At 41.8% G+C, this 25205-nt stretch overlaps 2 protein-coding genes across 3 annotated transcripts; one reads left to right on the plus strand and one right to left on the minus strand.

Annotated features, from left to right (window-relative positions):
- The first annotated feature begins 127 nt into the window (after positions 1-127).
- LOC116614143 lies at positions 128-25166 on the plus strand. 2 transcript variants are annotated; one of them, XM_048719692.1, is made up of 13 exons: positions 128-397; positions 12361-12423; positions 14488-17289; positions 17638-17802; positions 18123-18217; positions 18877-18933; positions 19446-19589; positions 19663-19785; positions 20161-20251; positions 22684-22820; positions 23144-23265; positions 23798-23885; positions 23961-25166. In XM_048719692.1, the coding sequence occupies exons 1-13, from the start codon at positions 356-358 to the stop codon at positions 23962-23964; spliced, it is 3933 nt and encodes a 1310-aa protein (XP_048575649.1). In that variant the 5' UTR covers positions 128-355; the 3' UTR covers positions 23965-25166. The 2 variants fall into 2 exon arrangements, with proteins under 2 accessions (XP_048575649.1, XP_048575648.1); XM_048719691.1 differs by lacking the exon at positions 128-397 and adding an exon at positions 9006-9135 and having other exon boundaries at positions 23798-25166.
- Positions 4046-8435, minus strand: LOC116619407. Its single transcript, XM_048719693.1, has 2 exons — positions 5569-8435; positions 4046-4367 (listed from the first exon to the last, which is right to left on the minus strand). The coding sequence occupies exons 1-2, from the start codon at positions 8401-8403 to the stop codon at positions 4260-4262; spliced, it is 2943 nt and encodes a 980-aa protein (XP_048575650.1). The 5' UTR covers positions 8404-8435; the 3' UTR covers positions 4046-4259.
- Positions 25167-25205: the final 39 nt, after the last annotated feature.

Genomic DNA, 25205 nt, shown 5'->3' on the forward strand with positions numbered 1-25205 from the left:
AACAATAGAAGCGATAATATCATCTGATTTATTTCCATTTTTTCACATGAACTATTTATAACATTTAAGTCGCTTATAAAATTTAATGACCTCTTCACCCCTCCCTAGATGTGTAAACTTTTCAGATCCGGGATATTGTGGTACCAGCTCGCGCGAAATTTGAGGCGCTCATAAATCAGAGTTTACTCTTGTTCGTGGACTCATTATTGTGGGTAAATTTGTGCGTCCTACGCAAGGTTTATCTTTGTGATGAAAGCTTTGCTTCTGGGGTAAAAGCTGACCAGCGATAGTAACTGTTTTCGTAATGTAGAACGAGTGATTCTGCCGTGCTGTTGGGACGGCAGTAAGTTTAAGTATGGCGGATCAAAAACTGGAGAAACTCGATGAGATCGAAAAGGTAAAAGCCATGAAAAAGTAAACTTGCAGTTAGTGACTTAACTTACTATAAATATTTTTGTGTGTATTTTTGTGTTTTTGTGATGTTTTGTTCTAAACTGAGTTATACACAGTACCACAACAAACAACAGCGCTCTTTTTTATAATGCCTTGCACACTAGCAACATAACATACTGTAACGAAAAAGGACTCTGTAAATAAGTTTATAAATCAGCAAAGGATTGTTATTGTAAATAGTTTCGTCAAAGATTTTGCTGTAAACAGATTTGTAAATAGCTTTTATTAATTTTGTTTCTGTTAAAGGCCATGCGTACATTATCATTGTGATATTAAGTGAATCCCTCATTAAAAAAGGCATCTCTCTCTAACGACATGGGCGCGCGCACTATGTTTTGCCCGACATAAGGACATGGACATAATGACATAAAAGAAAAAAACATGTTTTTTCTCTTATGTCGTTATGTCGAAGATAAGAGTGCGCGCGACCATGTCGTTATGTCGATATGTTGCTAGTGTGCACTAGGCATGAATATCCTTTTTTTTTATATAAGAACCTTTTTTATAAGAGTGTCCAGCCTGAGATTTCAACAAATTTTAAGAACATACTAAGAACATGCCGAGGCTCAGATAGCAGAAAAAACATTTTCTGTTTTAGTCCTTATGCGTTCTCAAATGCAGAATCAAATTTGTGCTCATAGTAACAACCTTATAATTATGTAATTCTCTCCCTAACAATTCATTGGGTATTATATTCTTATACACACTCAAATTTAAGAACATGGTTAAGAACATATTCAGCCTTTAAATGTCGCAAAAAGAGTGTATATCATAAATTCAAATATTGTACCAAGACCAACATATTTTAAAGCGTCTGAAATTCTTCAGACGCATGTACCAGGCTTTGCTGAGGGGGGTGCACAGGGGGGCGCACAGTCATAGGTTTCATATGGAAAAGGGTAGTATTTGCTGCTGCTGTTGTCTAGATGGAAAAGTGCTGGCTATTTAGTGGTTGTTCATTGGATTGTAATTTAGCCATATGTAGTTGTTCATCTTGGGACTGCTACTATTTGTGGTCAAGGGCGGATATGCGTTCCCTCTACACACCCAATGTATGCGCACCTGTTTTGGGATGATGTTGATTCTATGATGCACTCAAGAAAACAATTATGTTGAAACAGGCATTTGGCCTAAATTTGGCGGGTCCTGACACCAAGGTGACACAGTGTATGTTTGTTCATTAGAGATGAGTTCATTGTCTTTCTAAATCCAAAACAATACTACTCTATAGAAATCAATCCCGAGTGTTTGGTAATCAAACTTCAATCACTTGCATGACTGGTTTGGTAATTGAACAAAAAACAAACTCATAAAGAGTTTTTTTTTCTATCGACCTCAAAGTAATGTCCTCAAACTTGTTTTATCTAACAAAATAGAACTTTATATCAATCAGAATTTCTGATGCATGTATTTATCCCATATTTGTTAAAGTTATGAACTGAAAAGTTGACTTTACTGTATTTGTGTTTTTCCACTTGTTAAAAGTGTTTTTTTTTGTTATTTTTGCCATATAGATACACTTGCCGACTTCTGAAAAGGAGAATTGGCTATTGTAATTCAAAAGGCAATTTGCACTAAGAAGTCACGTGCCTTTTCAAGTGTCAAATTCAAGCCAAAATAATTACAGAAATGGCTTCACCCCTTAGAAGTGTCAGGGTCATTCCACAGTAAACTGTATGTTGTGGAGTCTACATTTGGAGAGATTTGAGACATTATAACTTCTAATTAAGAGTGTTTATCTTTATAAAAGTATACCTCTAGGGGAAAGGGGTATAAGTACTACAAACAGTAAGGAAGGAGATATTGCAAAGTTTAAATGCTTCTGAGATATTTGATAATATACAGCCGTTGCGGAGTCTACGCAGAAAAATCCAATTTTTTTAGAAATGAACTTTACCTTAAAAACTCTGTGAACTTTCTGAATATTTTTAAATGGGGCTTAAATAATAAGGAACAACATTCTTCTGGGTTGATTTAAGCAATAAGAATATTTTGCTTTTGTTTTATCTTCTTGGTGAAATTGCTAGTTTTAGATGGACTGGTGCTGTTGCGGAGTCTACGTTGCGGAGTCTACACAAGGGCACTAAACTACAAATAAGAGAAGAACCACAAAAAATGCTGCTTACTGCACTCAAAAACATAGCATATAGTATAGTTTTATCTCAGCATGTTAGATAGTCATATCCCAGCACAATTAGAAAATTGTTATGGAATCTACTTTTTAGCATCTACAAAAATTATTATAACAGTAAAGTTTTCTGTAGCAGACACTTTTAATCTTAAATCCAGTTCAACACCAACTCTCTTACAAATGTGGCAACACATTAACAGCTAGTTAAGTTGTCTGACCCTTGCTTTGAGAGACCCGGTCTCTTACCTCATCTAAGTGGGCTCTCGAAGGGCTCATTGCCCTGCAATGCCAGTGGGCAATGTTTCTCATAGTTCAGAACTAAACAGTACTTGGTACTAAATAAGAAACACAAGTACATGTAATAACATGGGTGCTATGATATTATCATTATCTGTAATGATCAGTCAGGCCATTTTATTTTTTTAGCAACTTGAAAACAGCCTCTACGTCATCTAAGTTAGGGACTTCAAAGGGCCCATTTCCCTGCAATGCCAGTGGGCCATGGAATACACATGAGGGGTGGACACTTTCTGCATCATCTCTGATTGGCCAGCCAAACTTCTGTGCTCCAACATAATATAGAAACTTGAATGGTATAAGGAATCCATCTCTAGATGCATCTGAGGCTCTACCTATGTAGTATTTCTTCACGTAATCCACTGCATAATACTGATCTTTCTCAATGATGCTTGTTTGTGGGGGAAGCAAGGCTTGGCAGTGAAGCTCTAATATCATCTGCTCTCTAACTGCTGGGATGTCAGGATCTTTGCAGAGCATTGGGGCACCAGTGGCCAAGCACCTAGCATACATTAAAAGAAATACACCACAGTCAATTCCATTGGCTTTTTGTGGCAAATCGCCTGGTTTGTTTGATGCAAACCTCCATGTAGATATGTCCAAACTGCTGTCAGCCTTCTTGAGGACATGCCACATTTTGCACATAGCAGCTTCAGCTGTGGGCTTAATAAATGACCCTGCTAGGCTATCAAGAGCAAATATGGACTTTTCCTTGGGTATAGCTACCACCAGAAACCAGTGGTTACCTCCTGCTGGGCAGCAAGGTGCGATGATAAGATCTTTTTCAAGGAGTTTTCCTTTAGCAGATAATCGGCGTTTGATGGTTGATGACTTCTCAAATTGTTCCCAAGGAAATACAACAATGTAGATAAGAGTGCTTCTTTTTCCTGTTTGCAACGATGTTTTATTACATGAACGAACGGAATGATAAAGAACTACAATGAGTTCTGACCGGGCTAGTCCCAGTCCTTCCACAGGGAATCCAAACAATGCTCTATCTCCCCCCAAGTATTTAGTGTTCCTGCATGGTGGGGATGATAAATACTGATATATAACATAACAATATAACAATGTGTCCTTTTGACTAATGTTTGTGTTCATTGTTCAAGTAGTCCTTTCTTGTTGTAGTCCTGTAGCCTCCTCAGGGCTAAGGGTATCTTCTTCTCGAGTGGGGGGTTGGATGGTGGTTTGGCTGGGCTTACTGGTTCGGATGCTTCCGCTGATCCTGGCTCAGTTTCTGGTGGTCTGGTTGGTGTATCACTGCCTGTTGTCCCAGTTCCTGGCCCAGTGTCTCTCGTGAGCGGGGGGCTAGGTCGTGTGGGTGTTTCGACGGAAATTCCAGTAGGGCTTGTTGTTGCTGTGCCTTTTGGGAGTTTGGTTAGGCTTTCTTTCGGTCTTGCTTGGGTTGCTCGGCTGATGAATTTGAGGTCATCGTTGAGTATCCGTGGTGGCTGTGGTGCTTGGACAGGGATGTATTTCCGTAGGAATTTCCGGTTACGGAGAGTTATCCTTCCGGAGCCGTCGACACGCACAACGTATTGGTCAAATTGCCGTACCTCAATGACAATGCCTGTCTTGTCCCATCGTGTTGGATTGGGGCCTGTCTGGTTCTGGATCCTCACGTGGTGTCCTATGGCAAGAGGGGGAAGTCTCTTTGTATGTTGTGACCATCTCTCTGCTGCCCTCATGTGCCTTTTCCTTAAAGCTTCTTCTCTGAGGGCAAGGGTGTCCCGCCAAGTGGGGTGTGGGATATAGTGCCCTGGGAGGATCGGGATTGAATCCTTGATTGGTCTGCCGAATATGCATTGTGCTGGTGACAGCTTGGTGCTTGGGTCTGGGGTGTTGCGGTATTGAAGTATCGCTTGTTGGAAGGCATTGGTGTTGAGTTCACCATGTGGGCCGGTGTTGTTGGTGATGAGCCGCTTGACGGTTTTCACTCCTATTTCAGCTCTACTGTTGGAGTGGGGAAACGCTACTGAGGATAGGCGGTGGTGGACTCCCCACTCCTTGAGGAACTGCTGTGTGGGATTGGCGACAAATTCTGGTCCACCGTCACTTGCGCACTCATCAGGGATGCCAAAGGTGCAGAAGGTGCGCCTCAGACATTCTACTAGGCCGGCGGAGCCATCACGAGCCTTTTCGACGATTGGCCAGTTAGAGTATCTGTCCACTGCTACCAGGTAAGTGCTGCCTTTGTAGTGGAAGAAGTCAGCACAGATGCATTGGAATGGGTAGGCTGGCAGTATTGGTGGGTAGGGTGGGGCTCTTGGCTGTGAAGGTGTTATGCGGTTACAGTAGGAGCATCGTTCCCGTAAGGCGACAATGGCAGGTGTGATTCCTGGCCAAAAGACTGATGACTCGGCGCGGGCAGTCTTGGATGTCACGCCTTGGTGTGCAGAGTGGAGTGCTTTAAGTATCACCTCTCGTAGGGTTGGGGGAATGACGATGCGATCCTTGTAAAGGATGACTCCATCAATGGTGTGGAGATCGTGCCGGAATCTGTGGTATTCTTGGAGTGCTGGGGCGAGGTCGTGCTGCGCTTCTGGGAAGCCGGACTCAATGATGGCGGTCAGGGAGTGGAGATTTGGGTCGCTGGTGGTTTCTAGTTTCACCGTCTCCCAGGTAATGGCCATGGTGTTGAGGGTGGATGTGGCTAAGGATACCAGCTCTTTGTCGATCCCGTAGGAGCAGGATTCTTCTGGTGGCTCCCTAGTGCGAAGGCTTGCGAGGGCAGCGTTGGCTGGGTGAGGGCTGTTGGAGGCATCGATGGTAGCTATGTCGTCAGGCAGCGTCATCATTTCGGGGGTTGTTGAGCCCGTTGGGTGGCGTGAGATGGCATCCGCAGCTTTGTGTCTTGCTCCAGGGATGTGGACCATGCGGAACTTGTAACGGAGGGTCTTCTCTTTGAGGTTCCTGAGCCGGCTGTTGGGAATTTCATCAAGGGACCGATCACCAAATACCTTCAATAGGGGTTTGTGATCAACGGCGACAATTAGGTTGCTACAGCCTAGGACAAAGAAGCGAGCCTTGTCCAGAGCATCGGCCACAGCCAAAGCCTCACCTTCGATTGGGGCGTAGCGTGATTCTGCTGCGTGAGTGAAGCGACTGCCTACTAATGTCACTTTCCATCCACTGCGACAACAGAATGGGGCCGTGGAGGGGCATTTGCAGTGTTTTTGAAGTAGCCAAAAGCCGATGCCAGTTTTGGACCAGTCAGTTGCTAGACATGTAGGCTTTGATTTGTCAAAGATGCGGACGCCGTCCTCGATTTCTCTGATGATTATAGACTTGGATTCTTCGAATAGCTGGTCAAGCTCTTTGGTCCAGGTGAACTGGGTGCCAGGCTTGAGTGATGCTCGGAATGGCAGCATGCGTTCGGTTGCAGCAAAGGCATATGATACCTGATTGATCAGTCCGAACCACGACCGCATGTCGGTGACGTTAACTGGTGTGGGGAATTTTCGGATAGCATCCAGGTACTTCTGGCAAGGGCGTACGCTGTTACGTGTAATTTCAAACCCGGCAAACTCGACAGTGTCAGCTGCGAAGACAAACTTGTCTGGATTGAGTGTGATGCCATGTCGACCACAGAGGTCAAGCCAATTGACTGCCTGGTGGAAGCTGCTGTTGATGTCGTCCGCCCATAGGAGAGTGTCGTCGATACACTTTGCCTTGTTTGGCACGTGGGAGACAATCTCATCGAACCGTCGGGAGTACCCATCACCGGAGGCGATGTATCCCTGGGGAGCTGTCTTATAGCGGTATCTTCCCCAGGGGGTTATGAATGTGGTGAGGTGGCGGTCATTCTGGTGTAGTGGCACACTGTGGTATCCATTCCAGCAGTCAAAGACTGTTTTCTTCGTGTTGTAGGGTATTGAGCGTGCCTGGTGGAATGGGCTCTGGGTGTGATGGGTCTCGCGTGTGGCATGGAGGTTGAGTGATTGGAAGTCAACGGTCCGGCGGGGCTTTCCATTTTTCTTAGCACAGACTACCATGCGGTGACACCATGTGACTGGTTCGCCGACTGGGACGGGCTCAAGAACGCCGAGTGCCACGTCTTGGTCTAGGCCGGCCTTCACCTCCTCCTGCCAGTGGAGGGGTACCGGTATGGGGGTGTGATGGGCGACGGGTTCGGCTTCGGGGTCGACCATGAGTCTCATTGGTATGCCATCCATTAGGGGAAGTTGTTGGTGTTCGCAGGTGTTGAATGTGCTGGACTTATAATAATCGAGGAGCCATTCCTGTAGGTTTGCTCTGTTGTCTTCTGTTGCAGGGAATGGTGGCTCCGTTGGCTTAGGTGGGGGCATCTGGCGTCGTGGGCAGGTGCATGAGTTGTCGGGTGTGTCCATTGTGTTCCCCTTGTTGGACGAGATGGCGGCGCTGTCGCTGGTTGGGTGATATAGGCTTTCCCCAACCGTAGGAAAGCTCTCTGAGATAATCCCGAGGTCTTTGCATGCCTCCCGACTTAGGAACAGGCGGTCAGATTCATTGGTGACGTAGACGATCTGCCTTGTTTTGGCTTCCAATCCAGGCTGGTTATTGCCTGTCAGGCGTAGGATTACGGCTCCAAGTATAGGGATGCCAGTGCCATTGGCTGCATGCATGCGTGTAGTTACTGGTATGAGATCTGCTTCATTTAGCCCGAAGCGGCGGATGACACTCAAGCTGGCGAGGCAACTTTGGCACCCGGTGTCTGCCATGGCGGGTAGTTGGGCTGATTTTGGCTTGTTAGTCACTGGGTGAAAACCGAGGGCGGTGTAGTCGTCTGGCTGTATGGTGGCGGTAAGCGAGATGTAGGGTTGTGGCTGTGATGCACTACGAATCCAGCGATTGCTAAGGTTGTCGTAGAGGTGATGGTCCAGGGAGATGCCGTGGATGGCATGATCATCGCTGGAGCTGTTCACACTGCAGAGGGCATCGAAGACTGCGTTTTCTGTGTGTTTTCCTGCATCGGTCACGTGGTGGGGGCTTTGACCAAGTGGTTTGTCTTTGTTTTGGCACATGATTGCGACATGGTTCGCACGACCACATAACTGGCAGGTGGTTCCATATGCGGGACATTCCTGTTTCCTGATCTTGGGTGGGGCCTTGACACCGTGGCCCTGTTTGCCACAGTAATTGCAGGTTCCCGTACCATGTTGGTCTGAGGATTTACGATTTTTGTGTTCGCTTTGCTTCATGTTGCGATATTGGCTTCGAATTGCCTCGGCGCCTTGTGTTTGTAGTAGTCGCCCCGCTGACCGTTTCCCCGACTCCTTTGCCTCAATGAATTTTAGGGCATCCTCGAGTGACATTTCTTGATCTTTTTCACCAAGGAGGTCGAGCTGGATTTCCTCATCGGCCAGACCGCGGGTGACAACGTCACGGAGTATGTTCTCTGTGTAGTTGACCTCTGTGTTGCAGTTGGGGCAGGTGATGAGAAATTTGCAAACGCTTGCCTGGCCACGTAGTCGTGCGCAGAAACTTCGGATGGGCTCATCTCTGTCCTGTCGCATGTTGTGAAGTTGTACTCTGGCCACCATGGCATTCTCCTCGCGCACAGCCAGTTTATTTATGGCCCCTAGGACTTCTGCTGTACTTTTGTTTGTTAGGGACCCCCCTGCGTTTCATGTGAGGTCTTTGCGAAGATGTTCATCACAGCACTCCAGAAGCTGGATAGTCCTGTCTTTTCCTGTTATCTTTGTGGCTTCGACGTAGTCTTGCCATCTAGTCATGAAATAAGACCATTCCTCACTCGTTCCGGCGCTGGAAACTGTGGGCCGTCGGACCTTCTCCACTTTTGCTGTTTGGTTGGGGGTGCTTGGGGTTTGGTTGGTTATGTGGGTTCCATTGGAATGAATTGAGATTAAAACTGCTGCTAGTTCATCTTTGACATCTTCAGTTTCATATTCACAGCCTGGGAAGGGGCATTTGAATTTTGGCATGGTTTCTTGGCTTTTAAAAGGCTTGTTTGGTTTGTAGTTGGAGCTTCAGTGAAATCCAAGATGGCGGCCGTATTTTCGTGTTGACGTTTTGCTGTCGTTGTGGGCTGTTTCTGCTTCTTTTCTGCTTGGTTATCCTGTATCTGAGTTCCTCAATGTCTTTATCATAGATAAGAGTGCTTCTTTTTCCTGTTTGCAACGATGTTTTATTACATGAACGAACGGAATGATAAAGAACTACAATGAGTTCTGACCGGGCTAGTCCCAGTCCTTCCACAGGGAATCCAAACAATGCTCTACAATGTTGGGCGAAGCAGTTTGGAGCATTTCAAGGTATGTATCAACAGCAAAGTTGGTAAGAAAGTTATCTTCTTCCTTTGCATGCCCTCCCTGGAGCGAGCTTAGATCATTTGGTGATATGACTCCTTTGCCTTTGAATTTAACTTGACCATTTATAATCCCAGACAATAGCTGTGCCTTGTGAGGGATAGCAGTGACATGACCAGGATTTCTGAATCTAGCCTTAAGCATTGGAGGCAAGCCAAAGTCAGTTGTCAGATTAGGAGCCTTCACTTGGCCTGTCTCTTTTGCTACGACTGATGCTGGCACCCGTTTCGAATTCGTTGCACAGGGTCTGGTTGCAGCTTTTTGTCCTGGATCTTTTTTTACTGCTGCTGGCACTTGCTTTGAATCCTTTCCACTAGGCTGATGAGACAGGGGGCTCTTTGATATCAAGACATGCTCTTGACAGCAATCCTGTTGGGAGAACTGAGAATTCTTAGCCACTTTAATGGTTACCTCATCCACCTTGGCCACAAAGTGAATTGAGTGTGTGGAAGGGATTGCTTTGCAACTGTTCCATCGGGTACTAAGCTTCTCAGTTACCAACCCCACTTGGTCCTCTGAACAGTAGAGAACCCTAATCTTCTTGCACAGTTGTTTTGCTGTGTCTGCAAACTCCTTGGCTGAGGTTACCACCACGCTTGACTGTAGTATTGCCCGCCAAACCACTCTCTTTACCTCCCCACCAATACCATCACAGGGGCCTTTCCCATGCGCAGTCTCAAAAAAATTCCATGTGGCATCACAACCAAAATCCCTTTCATGGTACACCACAATTGACAAGTTGTAACGATTCTTGAACTGCGAGGAGGGGCCATCAGACCAGTAGTGGACCTTCTTTACTTCTGTTACTTTCTTAACATCTTCAAGAATCAGAGAGTTGTATGCATAGACAGACAACTTGTCATGAGAGAGTTCGTCACTTACAACAACATAAGACAAATGCTGCAACTCTCCCTCATCATCCCTATAATATACCACTGCTGTAAACACTGTCACCATTTAATTGTGCCAGTGCGCAGCCATGATCTCTCGTTGATGTTTAAGCTGAAAATTTTCAGCGAAATCTTCGTGTACAATAATTTCTCCAGGTGCCAGTGTTTCTTTGAGGACCGCTAGCTCAATGTACTGTCGCCTGATGTTATACACATGTCTTCCAAATGGCTGGAGCTGTACTATAAGATCATCTTTAGCCTCTCCAAGATTGCAGTTAACTTGCACTTTCCTCACTATTCCATCATCAGAAGTCTCCCACTGATAATAGGAGACTGACTGATCTTCATTGCATTCGTCAAAAATGTCATTGACTGACCCCTCAACATCACATTTGCTACAGTCTCTTTCCATGCACTTTGCATCATTTGTACTGCACACAGTTTTACACAACATCTCATCAGCCGTCTTGGAAACTCCAGGGACAGCTTTGCTAATTCCACTCAGAAGTAATTCTATGTTCTTGTGATACTTGCAAACACAAACTTCTTGATCTCTAAGGTAATAGGTATTACTTCTGGTGGCCTGAGGGATGCAAACTTCGATAAACCAATGCTTGTATCTGATTCTCTCTTATTAAACATTTGGTGCACCTCAGCAATGTTATAAAGCAACAATCTCTTTTGCCTCACTTCTCGCCCCTTGCTAGTTTTTACAGACACACAGTCTTTTTTACCTGGGCACATTCTACTTATGTCATCTCTTCTATAAAATTCTTCAACTTCTTTAATGCTCTTGTCTGACAATGCATCTGATCGCTGCTTTCTGGGATCTTCAGCTGGCTTTCTTTTCTTTGAAGAACTGTCAACTGCTTCAATGACTGACTTTCGTTTGCCTGGTGACATTGCTTGTACAACCTTTGCTAGCACATGAGGCACTTTTGAGGGACTCTTCTGTAAGTGCTTTTGCACTCGTCTCACAGCCTTACCTAAACTTTGGGGACTTTTATAATCATTAGCGGCACTAGAATTTTGTTTACCCTCTCCTTTTCCCTTTACTTTTGCTCTCCAACGCCTTTGTATTTCTGCCCTCTTTAACCTGTGCTCTGCCTTCTCTTTTTCACTCTTGTTTGCTTTGAATTTAGCATGCTCCAAAGCTTTTCTCTCTCTATCCTTTCTTTGGTACTCTGAAAGCTTTTCTTGGTCACCTTTCAATTTCTCTCTGAATTTCCTGCTTCTTTCAGTACTTGTTGACATATTCAATTCACATTACACGACTAGAAGTGAGTGCAGTAACTATATTACCCACAATTCTCTAAGACATGAGGCAGAGCATGCTCAGTAGTTGCTTAGGCCCAGTCCCCTAGGCCCAGTCCCTTTTCAGTACTTGTTGATTCATAACTAGAAGTGAGTGCTGAGAATCTATATTACCCACAATTGTCAAGGAATGAGGCAGAGCATACTCAGTAGTTGCCTAGGTCCAGTCCCTTACAGTTCCTAGGGCCAAGGTTGCAGACTCCGCAACAAAAATGTAGACTCCGCAACAAAAAAGAAATTATATTTTATATTTGTAGGAAATACATTTACAATTAATATTTTCTTGATAATGTTACAGTCCTAATAAATTAGAAGTTTACTAACTTTCAGCCAAATATTTTATATTTTTGAACATTTTACTAAAACTTAAAGTGCCAAATTTGTTGCGGAGTCTACAGACCTTCCTTGGACAGCAAATTCTGTCACCCCTAAGAAGCACATCCCAGATTCAAAGAATTTTTTTAAAGTAAATCAATGGTAGGTAAGTGTCTATGAAAAGTTCCATGAATGATTTTGGCCTTTCTTTTTTTAACTACAAAATCAAAATGTAGACTCCGCAACAGTCATTTTCCAAATTTGCATAAACAGTTATAATTTATTCGTAGCTGCCGACTGTTATTTAGAAACAGACACCTGTCGAATAAACTTCAGGCATCACTCTTTAAGTTGATAAGCAAATTAAGTCAGAAATAGTTGATTTCAGAATTTGATGTTCAGGCTCAAAATACTGTGGAATGACCCGTCAGAGAGTGATGAAAAAACATGAAATCTCAAAGAAAAATAAGCCCTTTCTGACAAAGAAACTTTCTGATTGAAGTGTAAGCAATGAATAGGTTGTTGGGGCGCAGACGAGTTCTCCACCTAAAAAGCCACATGATCTGTCAGTGCAAGTATCCCATTGATCCCATTTCAAATGATGGAGCAGGTGAAGTAAACAAGAGTAAACAATTTATTATCTTTGTTACAGGCAGCTCGAAAAAGGCTTGCAGAACTGGAAAAAGAGCATGCAAAAGCACTAAGGAAACTACAGGTACAGTATGTTAGTTAAAATTAGTATTAATGGCATACTAATAAAAGTAGAATTACATGAAATACAAACAAGCAAGAATAGAAAAAGTTGCATTTTGACAAATCTATGTAGTTAAAATTAGTATACACGGCATAAGCAAGAATAGAAACAGTTGCATTTTGACAAATCTATGTAGTTAAAATTAGTATAAATGGCATACTAATAAAAGTAGAATTACATGAAATACAAACAAGCAAGAATAGAAACAATTGCATTTTGACAAATCTTTGTAGTTAAAATTAGTATACACAGCATACTAATAATTAAAGTAGAATTACATAAAATACAAAAAAGCAAGAATAGAAACAGTTGCATTTTGACAAATCTATGTAGTTAAAATTAGTATACACAGCATACTAATAAAAGTAGAATGACATGAAATACAAACATAAGCAAGAATAGAAACAGTTGCATTTTGACAAATCTATGTAGTTAAAATTAGTATACACGGCATAAGCAAGAATAGAAACAGTTGCATTTTGACAAATCTATGTAGTTAAAATTAGTATAAATGGCATACTAATAAAAGTAGAATTACATGAAATACAAACAAGCAAGAATAGAAACAGTTGCATTTTGACAAATCTTTGTAGTTAAAATTAGTATACACGGCATACTAATAAAGTAGAATTACATAAACAAAAAAGCAAGAATAGAAACAGTTGCATTTTGACAAATCTATGTAGTTAAAATTAGTATACACAGCATACTAATAAAAGTAGAATGACATGAAATACAAACAAGCAAGAATAGAAACAGTTGCATTTTGACAAATCTATGTAGTTAAAATTAGTATACATGGCATACTAATAAAAGTAGAATTACATGAAATACAAACAAGCAAGAATAGAAACAGTTGCATTTTGACAAATCTATGTAGTTAAAATTAGTATACATGGCATACTAATAAAAGTAGAATTACATGAAATACAAACAAGCAAGAATAGAAACAGTTGCATTTTGACAAATCTATGTAGTTAAAATTAGTATACAGGGCATGCTAATAAAAGTAGAATTATATGAAATACAAACAAGCAAGAATAGAAACAGCTGCATTTTGACAAGTCTATGTAGTTAAAATTAGTATACACGGCATAAGCAAGAATAGAAACAGTTGCATTTTGACAAGTCTATGTAGTTAAAATTAGTATACACGGCATACTAATAAAAGTAGAATTACATGAAATACAAACAAGCAAGAATAGAAACAGTTGCATTTTGACAAATCTATGTAGTTAAAATTAGTATACATGGCATACTAATAAAAGTAGAATTATATGAAATACAAACAAGCAAGAATAGAAACAGTTGCATTTTGACAAATCTATGTAGTTAAAATTAGTATACACGGCATACTAATAAAAGTAGAATTACATGAAATACAAACAAGCAAGAATAGAAACAGTTGCATTTTGACAAATCTATGTAGTTAAAATTAGTATACATGGCATACTAATAAAAGTAGAATTATATGAAATAAAAACAAGCAATAATAGAAACAGTTGCATTTTGACAAATCTATGTAGTTAAAATTAGTATACACGGCATACTAATAAAAGTAGAATTACATGAAATACAAACAAGCAAGAATAGAAACAGTTGCATTTTGACAAATCTTTGTAGTTAAAATGTGACTGTTAAGTTGCTTACTGTGAGCCCTATCACATTCATTGAGTAAAATTAAATGATATGGACTCCCATTGTTTAAAACCAGCTCCATGCAAAGCTGATTTTTTTAAAATAGGCAGTTTTTCAGATGATGGAATCTGAGCGTGAAAGCTAGAATTTGGCAGGTTTGAGTTTGTTTACAGCAGTTTGACGACAATTTATTTATTTTTGCAATTAAGTTAAACATCTGGTTAAAACAGTAAAATTCAGTTTGCAAGAGAAAAAGCTTTGAGTATTTTACCTGTCAGCTAAAATAGGTACATACTCTCTCTTGTTTTTGTCAGCGATCACATAAGATACTGAAAAGAATTAGCCGCTCACTACCTTTCATATTATATTGCTATTCACATTCCCCAGAGAGCTGAGAAATCAAAGGAAAGGCAGAGGAGGAGAAAGACAATCCATGGCTACCCCAGTCACCCATCACAGACTTCCAATGCAACAAAAAGCTGTCCAACAAGTGTACGAAAAATGTGTGTTCTTGATACTGTTACAGAGCTTACAACATCCCCAGTCGAGGAGCAGTCTGGTTCACCTAGAGAATTACATGCCCAGTTATCAAATATAACATTAAACAGGCTTCAAACTCAGCTATCACAGCCTCTAACAAGTGAGGGAAATAAACCAACAGACAGGCTTCATACTAACAAATCACAAGTTCTGACAATTGTGAGAAATATGCCACCGGACAGGCTTAATATCGACCCAACAAGGGTTGTGACAGGTGAGGGGGATATGCCATCAGACAGGCTCCATATTGACCAATCACAGCCTCTGACAAGTGAGGGAAGTATGGCATTAGACAAGCGTCATATTGACCAATCAAAGGCTCTAATAAGTGAGGGACATATACCATCAGACATGCTTAATATTTACCAATCACAGACTATGACAAGTGAGGAAAATATGCCATTAGACAGGCGTCATATTGACCTATCACAGCCTCTGACAAGTGAGGGAAATATGGCATTAGACAAGCGTCATATTGACCAATCACAGCCTCTGAAAATTGAGGGAAAAATGACATCAAACAGTCTTTACTCTGTTATTCAGCAAAGCTTATTGACAGGACAGGGAACTCAATCTGAAGAGGCCTTAGGTCTGTCTTGTCTGAAGGACCAAGGCATAGAAGGAGGACTTTGTACAGGGAATGACCATTATGGAGCTACCAACAACACTAAAGAGCGTGAAAATGACTCGATAAGTATGGACAATAGAGATCAATCTTTAGAGGATATCTCCAAATGTGATGGACCTTCACAGAGTCTGATATCTCGTGAGGTTAATACTTCTCGACTTGAGAAAGAAGCAGATCAAGAAAAGGAGTTACCTAAAGTTCCAGTTGGGAAAACACTTACAAATGGATATTCAGCTCACTCTAATGCGTTTCATTCTACGCCTGATTTGCAAAACTGTAATTTAGTAAAGAACACTGGGTCTAGTGGATTTAGGCAAGCTAAACTGAATCAAACAAGTGACTCGGTAGATATTAAAGACAAGGACACAAGTAAAGTCAACAGATTGGAGATCACATCGCAAGATTCGTCTATATGTGGCTCGAGTTTGTTAATTGGTTTTTCTTTGTGTAGAAATGATGCCAGTGTTACTAAAAACTCAAAAAAGCCCTCAACGGGGTCCAAACAATTGTGTTCTCAATCAGATACAATGTCTCTGAGTTTAGGAAGTAATGAATCTCGGACAGAATTTATTTTTACTGTGAAAAGAATGCATAGTTCTGGGCGCTCTGAAGACGACAATTCCGTAGAACTAGATTTAGAAGGAGTTAATAGGGGTATTCAACCATCGATGTCTAGCGTTTCTGATGAAAGACAACAGTACTTAAATTCTCAGGAAAGAAAGGATTGGCTCCACTTGTTTGAGGAAGCTTATCCAAGGAGGTCTTCAAGATTGCGGACACCAAGATCAAATACAACACACAGCTCTTCAAGAACCTCTAGACAGGCCAAAACAGAACCTAGGGAAACTAAAAGGAAAAGGAAAACCAGCACTGCGCACCCTGACGACGCAAGACCTTCCACGCCACAGTCCTTTGTAGCTCAAGATCCTATGCCCAGTACAATATGTCAGGATGACTTTGTGGGTAATGTTGGTTGCGTAATTACGTTTAAAGATGAAGAAATGCCTAATTCTTGTAAACCTCGATTTCCCAGACCCGAGGTCGAGCTATGGAGGAATGGCGGCCCATTTGCTGTGATCTCTGACTTCTCGCTGCCTGACAAGAACTTTGCTAAGTTGAAACTCGATAAGATTAAAATGGGTAATTTAGCACCCAGAAAGTCTCTTGAACCTTGTGCGTCTGTGAGCACTTCTGATGTAGAGATGCACTGTAAACTGGAAGCAAAAAGAGCTGGAAAGTCAAAGGACGTCTCGACAAGAGCACCTGCTCAAGTGACGACTTCACGATCTGATATTGCTGAATCATCGAACTTAGTTGCTTGCTCCCAATGTGAAGCAGCATCTACAGAAAATGATCATCTAGGTGTCACTAGTGACGATCTTTCGCCTCCAAGAATTCTAAATGAGACTTATATTGTGTGTAAAAAGGTAATGTCTGCGGCCGAGGATGATAAGGATGGGGACTCGTCCCGGACATTCGACCATCCAGAAGATCCTGCGAGTAGTCCCAACAGAAAATGCATTGGTTTGGACGTTAGTGGAAACATCGGAAGATGCAGGCTTGATGGAGGAACGCCCTACATACATACTCCAGACGACAGTCTAAAGGATACAGCGAAAGGGCGTGAAAATAATAGTATTAACTCCCTTCCGTTAGACATTTCGCAGAATAGAGAAAAAGCGGCGATGGGCTTAGTGAACGAGGATGTTAGTCCCGAAAAGTTTGCTGTGGAAAGTGGGGAGACTCCTCCAAAGCGTTGCAGAACCTCACCCGATCCAAGTGATCCAACGTCCCATACCTCGCCAGAGCCCTGCATTTCGAAAAGTATTGCTAATCACATAGAATTGGGGACCACAGTGTTAAATAGACAGGGAAATGAGTCCCAAGTTATGGAACCAAGTGTTGGTGATGCTGCTACTCCTTATGGAAAATCTTCCGACCCCGACGGGAGAGAGAGCTCCGCATCAATGGACATTCAGAGTAGCAGTTTAACACCTGTTCTCATGCAAGCATGTTTAGAGGTATGTAAGGCTGATGTTAGTTCTTGTGAATTGCGATAATTATTGATATGTGATACGTTTGACAATGATAAAGTTGTTGTTGATTATAATTATAAGTATGATGTCGGGGATAGTGATAATGGTGCTAAAAATTATGATAGTTGTAGTTTTTCTATATTAGTGAGGCTTGTGTTTCCACGCATTTAACTAAAGATTTTAAAACAGGGATCGCAGAACACAATCCAAATCGCATAGCAGAATATTCAACCTTTCTTCGAGAGGATAATACCCAGTTTTTTTGTTATAACCAGACCTTTCATAATTAGCACTATGTAGATACACGGATTGTTTCTTTTTTCATGCTCACAGCATAACGACAACGGTAGGGTCCTAGCAATCTGTCAATCATCCTGCGAGCTGGCCAATGGCCTAAAGACAGATCTAATTGCTGTTTGTTTGGCTGACTATTTTGTGATCTGGATGAGAAATGCAGGACTGGAATGGAATGTCCTTCAGACTTGGAGTTTAGATAAGGTAAGAGATTATAAAAAGAAAACATTGTGTGTGAGAGTTATTGGTTATCAAGATTTTCTCTATGTTGTTATTTTGTTCCTCGCTGGATGTCCTGTAATAAGGACATCCATCGGAAAGACCATACATCTTTTTGCACCTAAGAACCGATAGCACATCCAGGATGGGTTAAATCTCGTTTGTATGTGGCCCTCACGTAATACAATTCTCGTGTACAATGGTCAAATGTAATGAGCCACTAACCGAGTTTAAACTTCATAGATTTCCAAAAGGCTCTATGAGCCACAATGCATAAAAAAGCAAGCTAATGTAGCTATCTACAGGAGTACGGGGATGTGTTCTCTAGCGTGGAATTCCTTCCTTGTGAGACCCACATTGCGTTGGTAGCTGGCGGAAAGTTCTCAGAGACTAATGGGAGGTAAGGGCTTTTTTGTTAACCGGATTTTCCCCCCGTAAGTAGCGTGCCATCCCTCCCCCTCCCCCCCAAAAAAAAATTATGGGTGGCCCTTCAGGTGTTGTATTGCGGTCCCGTAGATCGTATTTGTTTTATTTTTTATTTTTGTTAGAAAGTTTCATATACATAAGGTACATGGCGCGTTAACGGAACAATATTCCAGACAGATGGACTAGGCACGCATAGATACAGTGTGAACGTCGATTCGAGAGATATTTTATGCGCATACTAGAGATAATTTCTTGGAGCTTAAAATAAAACAATGCAAAAAAGAATTGTGAACATGATATCGCTGGTATTCGCAAACGGTTTGCCTAAAACCGAGGCTTGCACTTTTTTGCTGAAACCTGGACAAATAAAAAAAAACTTACGTGAGAGAACCTTCTGTTGCATTTTCCATATCTAATAGATGCTCCCAAGAGCTGATAGGATGATAGAAAATAGGAAATTTAAGTGGTAAAAGAGTTACGAGACTTTAAACGTTGTTGTTGTTGTTGTTGTTGTTGTTGTTGTTGTTGTTGTTGTTGTTGTTGTTGTTGTGGTTGTTGCTGTTGTTGTTGTTGTTGTTGTTGTTGTTGTTGTTGTTGTTGTTGTGATGTCACTGATATGATTTTTACGATTAGAATATTTGGCTGCTCGGAAGACAATGGGTACGACTTTGAATTGTTCCACCAAGACATGTAAGTTGAATATCTAAAACATAGCCAAAAGAAAATACAGTATAGATCTCCTTTTAAAAGGGAGTTATTTTTTCCTGCCATAATGCAAAAAAGGTACTGCAAATGAGGGACTTTGTCTGCTATAGGCAGAAAAGGACAATGAATAAGAGACTCTGTCAGCCATATCCAACAAGGGACAATGGATAAGAGACTTTGTCTGCTATGTGCACAAAGGGACAATAAATATAATAAGGGACTTTGTCCCTTGCAGATTTTGTCTGCTTTACACATAAAAGTGCAAGGTCTCATGCAAGGCATGTATCACGGATCGAAATGTACGTCCATTAAATGTAAATATCCCTTAATTTTAAAGTCCCCATAAAAGTGTTGTGGAAAACTGAATTGGGATTCAACCACAAGGAAAAGGGTATTCTTGACAGAAGAAGTCCTAAGTCCATTACGAAGTCCTAATGAATTATCTGGATAATATAGAAAGCTGTGAATCCTGCAGCCCTTGCACTCCTTTATTTTAGCGATAGCAGCAAGTCCTTCATGGACCTGTGCGTGCCACACAAGTCACGTGACCTCGTGCGTGACCCGGATGTAGAGCTCATCATTGCCGGGGGCTGTGCACGTGATCAGGCTGTTCAAAAGTGGACCTTGGACTCCCTGTGTCTGTGAGTAGCAATTAAAGCTAAAGCTTTTAAAAAGAACACTGTTTTAAGAACAATTGCAATCATCATTTTCTAGAAATATCAAGAAGTGTGAGAAACTCCCTGTTCCCGTAAACACTGATGGTACCATCTCATTGTGTGTTGCGGAAGGCTTAAGTTGCCTGCTTGTTGGTGGTACAAAGCACACTGTTCTTTTATGGTTAGTCCCTTTCAATAGGGGACTTGCGCTAAGAGACCTTTTGGGTAGCAAATCCGAGCAAAAATAAACACAGAAATGACTGCGCTTATCACGCCAGAGAACGACGGAAAAAAATCTTTAAACGAAAATAATCCCTTTTTGAAAAAAACATCCTGGCTGATTCGTGGCTTAATAATTTGCTTTTTGGTGCTGTTATTTTGCCGCTTAAATCCAGAGTGCGCGCTAGTTTGTCACCCAAAACGTCACGTGATCTCTTAGCGCAAGTCTCCTATTGATCCATATGGTAAACATCAGTTTCATTTTTTGTTGTCTGCTTTACCGAACTCACTGCTTGATAAAATGTTATGAGTACTATTGTGCTCTGATTACTTTTAGGAACTACAAGAGCTGTATTCTTCTGAAGATTATCAACCTGACAATTTGCCACGCACAGGGCTTGCGATTACTTCAAGCAGAATCTCAAAAGGTAAGTGCCGCAGATACCGCCACGCGTCCTCTTACATCGTTCCATAGACACGATGAAAACCTTCATGCGCACTATGGAGACATTCTAACGAAGCCACAATTTTGTGCACTATCACTTTTCAGTGAACACTATCCTTTTTCAGTGATTTTTTCATAGACCATCCTCACGCTTTTTTATAAACACCGGGCTACTAATTCCATCGACACTTGACAAAAACATAACTAATATATTTTGTTTGCGGAGAGACATAACTTATACTTGAATGATGAAGACATAGTGGCATGATGAAGATCATAGTGGTAAGTCTAAACTGACCATGTAAATTTTTTTTGTCCGCATACTCCATTTTCTACCTTTGCTTCAGGTAACATTGCGTTATCCTTCAATTTATTTTAGAGAAAGCAGATACACCATTGTTGTCTTCATTTCTTAAAAATCGACAAATGAGCAATTCTGTGCTTCCTCGTTGTAGTGGAGCTTAAAAATCGACAAATGAGCAATTCTGTGCTTCCTCGTTGTAGTGGAGCTTAGGGGACCCTACAATACAGTTCCTCACCAAGTTTTGTCCCTATCACGAAATACAACATCGAGACTGAAGTGGTTTTAATCCGTTCTCTATCCCGAGCCAAAACACTTGCATGCTCAATGGAAACCCTCTAATTATTCATGTTGTGGACTTGGGAGACATTTTGCAAGGGAATAACAGGGCGCTCTAATGTTATGCAGCAAATTTATTTCAAGATTGTGTTACCAGTTTGCTACATAACTACTATTGGTATTAACCTCAATAAGGTGAAGATGGAGTGCCAAAAGGCACAGTCTATTATGTACAAAACACCCCACTAGCATCTCACCTGCAAATGAAAACGAAACTAAGTCTACCGATTGAACTAGTTAATAAGATCACATCTACATAACCAAGCAGATATGTATATTTGTTGAATGCAATACATATGTCATATAGACATACTATTTTCGTTCCGTTATTTATGTTACGTTATACCTTACTGACATACCAATGTATGTTGGGCTATACCGTATTGACATACCCATGTATGTTGGACTATAACGTATTGACATACCCATGTATGTTGGACTATAACGTATTGACATACCCATGTATGTTGGGCTATACCGTATTGACATACCCATGTATGTTGGGCTATACCGTATTGACATACCCATGTATGTTGGGCTATACCATATTGACATACCCATGTATGTTGGGCTATATCGTATTGACATACCCATGTATGTTGGGCTATACCGTATTGACATACCCATGTATGTTGGGTTATATCGTATTGACATAACCATGTATGTTGGGCTATATCGTATTGACATACCCATGTATGTTGGACTCTACCGTATTGACATACCCATGTATGTTGGGCTATACCATATTGACATACCCATGTATGTTGGGCTATACCGTATTGACATACCCATGTATGTTGGGCTATACGGTATTGACATACCCATGTATGTTGGGCTATACCATATTGACATACCCATGTATGTTGGGCTATACCATATTGACATACCCATGTATGTTGGGCTGTATCGTATTGACATATCCATGTATGTTGAGCTATATCGTATTGACATACCCATGTATGTTGGGCTATATCGTATTGACATACCCATGTATGTTGGGCTATACCGTATTGACATACCCATGTATGTTGGACTATACCGTATTGACATACCCATGTATGTTGGGCTATACCATATTGACATACCCATGTATGTTGGACTCTACCGTATTGACATACCCATGTATGTTGGGCTATACCATATTGACATACCCATGTATGTTGGGCTATATCGTATTGACATACCCGTGTATGTTGGGCTATACCCTATTGACATACCCATGTATGTTGGGCTATACCGTATTGACATACCCATGTATGTTGGGCTATATCGTATTGACATACCCATGTATGTTGGACTCTACCGTATTGACATACCCATGTATGTTGGGCTATACCATATTGACATACCCATGTATGTTGGGCTATATCGTATTGACATACCCGTGTATGTTGGGCTATACCCTATTGACATACCCATGTATGTTGGACTCTACCGTATTGACATACCCATGTATGTTGGGCTATATCGTATTGACATACCCATGTATGTTGGGTTATACCGTATTGACATACCCATGTATGTTGGGCTATATCGTATTGACATACCCATGTATGTTGGGCTATATCGTATTGACATACCCATGTATGTTGGGCTATATCGTATTGACATACCCATGTATGTTGGGCTATACGGTATTGACATACCCATGTATGTTGGGCTATATCGTATTGACATACCCATGTATGTTGGGCTATATCGTACTGACATACCCATGTATGTTGGGCTATATCGTATTGACATACCCGTGTTCATTCAAATGGCTCTCTTGCCAGGGACTGTTGCTGCTGACCATCGAAAACATGTCGTCCAGGATGGTCCCTCCACACCATGGGTACTGCGTCTGTGCACTTAATCCCAAGTCAGGGAAATTGGTGCATCTGCAGGACTATGCCTGTAGTACGCCTGGCAGGTTAGGGATGTGATACTGTATAGAGGCGTATGTTTTAGTGTTTTGTTGCTATTACAGCGCAGCATATTTTGTGGCTTAACATATAGGTTTGTTACTCGTCTTAAGTTAAAACGAACCTTTTTAATTTGTTATTAAAGCTCGTTTTTAAGTTTTCAAGTGGTAAGAGGTATCAAGTTGGCGTAAATGTTACCGTGGGGAAAACCATTTTCGTTCATTTGGCTATTCAATCAAATATTTGTAGCTGTCATCATGACCTCAAAAGTATAAGCTGGGTTGTAGAAAGTGTTGCTATAAAATGGAATCTTTAATTTTCCGTTATTCAGGTTGGAAAGAGTCATATCTTTTGCGGACAGCCAGTACATTGCTTGCGGGCACTCAGATGGGACCGTGCAGCTTTGGAACAAGACATCGCCACAAGCCGCGCCCCTTCTCTGCGTATTCCAAGGTAAACACCTAATAATTTCAAAACTATTTCCTTCTAATATTCTACTCTACACTGCGAAAGGTTGAATTAAACTCATTATCATTATTATTAATCAAGTGTCTCTTAAACTCAACGCTTGAAAAGCGCAACCACGCTTACTGCCCATGGAATTCCCTCGCCAGGGAATAGATTACCTACAGTAAAGCAGTAGGATTTGTTTTGGCTTTTGCCGCTCCCTTAGGCCCTGGCCAAACAAGGACACATGTTGCCAGAAACGTAATGCCCACGCGCATGTTTCCTCGATGTTTCCCAGTTTGGCCACCACGGAAACATTATCGTGCGGGGAAGCGAGGTAGAAACATTTCATATTTCTAAGCGCATGTAAACATGTTTACCGATGTTTCGTGACCGTTTGGCCATACCCTTAGAAACATTAAGAAAACATGTTTCCCCAATGTTGCTGGTAACATGTGTCCTCGCTTGGCCAGGGCCTTAGTTTTGTTTGAGAACGTTTTCCATTGCCCACTAAACGCTTAGCAACTGATGTGTCTAGGTCCCGTCTGCAGCATCAGCCTCCACCCAAGTAGACCGTTAGTGGCATTCGGCGACACGACTGGATGTGTTCATCTCTACTCCCTGTGGTAGTATCGGGCCAAGTCATGGAAGTTCTGATGACTCCCACATCAAAGCCATTACCGGCATCTCTACTCCCTGTGGTAGTATCGGGCCAAGTCATGGAAGTTCTGATGACTCACACAGCAAAGCCATTAACGACATCTCTACTCCCTGTGGTAGTATCGGGCCAAGTCATGGGAGTTCTGGTGACTCCCACGGCAAAGCCATTACCGGCATCTCTACTCCCTGTGGTAGTATCGGGCCAAGTCATGGGAGTTCTGGTGACTCCCACAGCAAAGCCATTAACGACATCTCTACTCCCTGTGGTAGTATCGGACCAAGTCATGGAAGTTCTGGTGACTCCCACGGCAAAGCCATTACCGGCATCTCTACTCCCTGTGGTAGTATCGGACCAAGTCATGGAAGTTCTGGTGACTCCCACAGCAAAGCCATTAACGACATCTCTATTCCCTGTGGTAGTATCGGACCAAGTCATGGAAGTTCTGATGACTCCCACAGCAAAGCCATTAACGACATCTCTACTCCCTGTGGTAGTATCGGACCAAGTCATGGAAGTTCTGGTGACTCCCACAGCAAAGCCATTACCGGCATCCCTACTCCCTGTGGTAGTATCGGACCAAGTCATGGGAGTTCTGGTGACTCCCACGGCAAAGCCATTACCGGCATCTCTACTCCCTGTGGTAGTATCGGGCCAAGTCATGGAAGTTCTGATGTCTTTATGTGCCTGCTAAGCGTAAGGAAAACCGTGTCAGCAGCTTATAACCTTACTGAACTCAGTTTGTGGACTTGAGTCGTACTGTGAGCACCTGCTTTCCTAAGTCGTACCTGTACAGTGCGTAGCTATTTGTCGATGTCACGACTCCTAGGTGATGTATCGATGTTTCCGTCAAACAGATTTTGATTCGCTGCCGAATAACTTATAAACAATCGCTTTTTTTAAGACTCTGGGGTGGCCATTGTTCAAAATTTGCTTTGTATCTCAGAACAGTGTTTAAGAGCATCAATATAAAAGGCCCAAATAGTCTTGATCGGTATAGCCCAGAAGAATAAATACAATACACCAAAAACTGGTATTCGACTCTGCCAAATTTTAATTAGACTTCTTCAGTTTTTGGTTCATTGTGTTACTTTAATGAGACACAAAGCAATTGAAAGGCAATGTCCCTCTCTACTCTGTAAATATGTGGGCGTTCTTGTGACTTCGTCGCTCTCTTCGGGGACGCGACTGGAGCAAGTTTACACTAATTACAACCAAAAATATAAAGAATTAAAAAAAGGAAACTTTTTTCATGTTTGTTTTTTAGTTCGTATCTGTGCATTAGATT

Source organism: Nematostella vectensis, chromosome 12 (assembly GCF_932526225.1).
Source record: "Nematostella vectensis chromosome 12, jaNemVect1.1, whole genome shotgun sequence".
In the NCBI taxonomy this organism is placed as follows: domain Eukaryota; kingdom Metazoa; phylum Cnidaria; class Anthozoa; order Actiniaria; family Edwardsiidae; genus Nematostella; species Nematostella vectensis.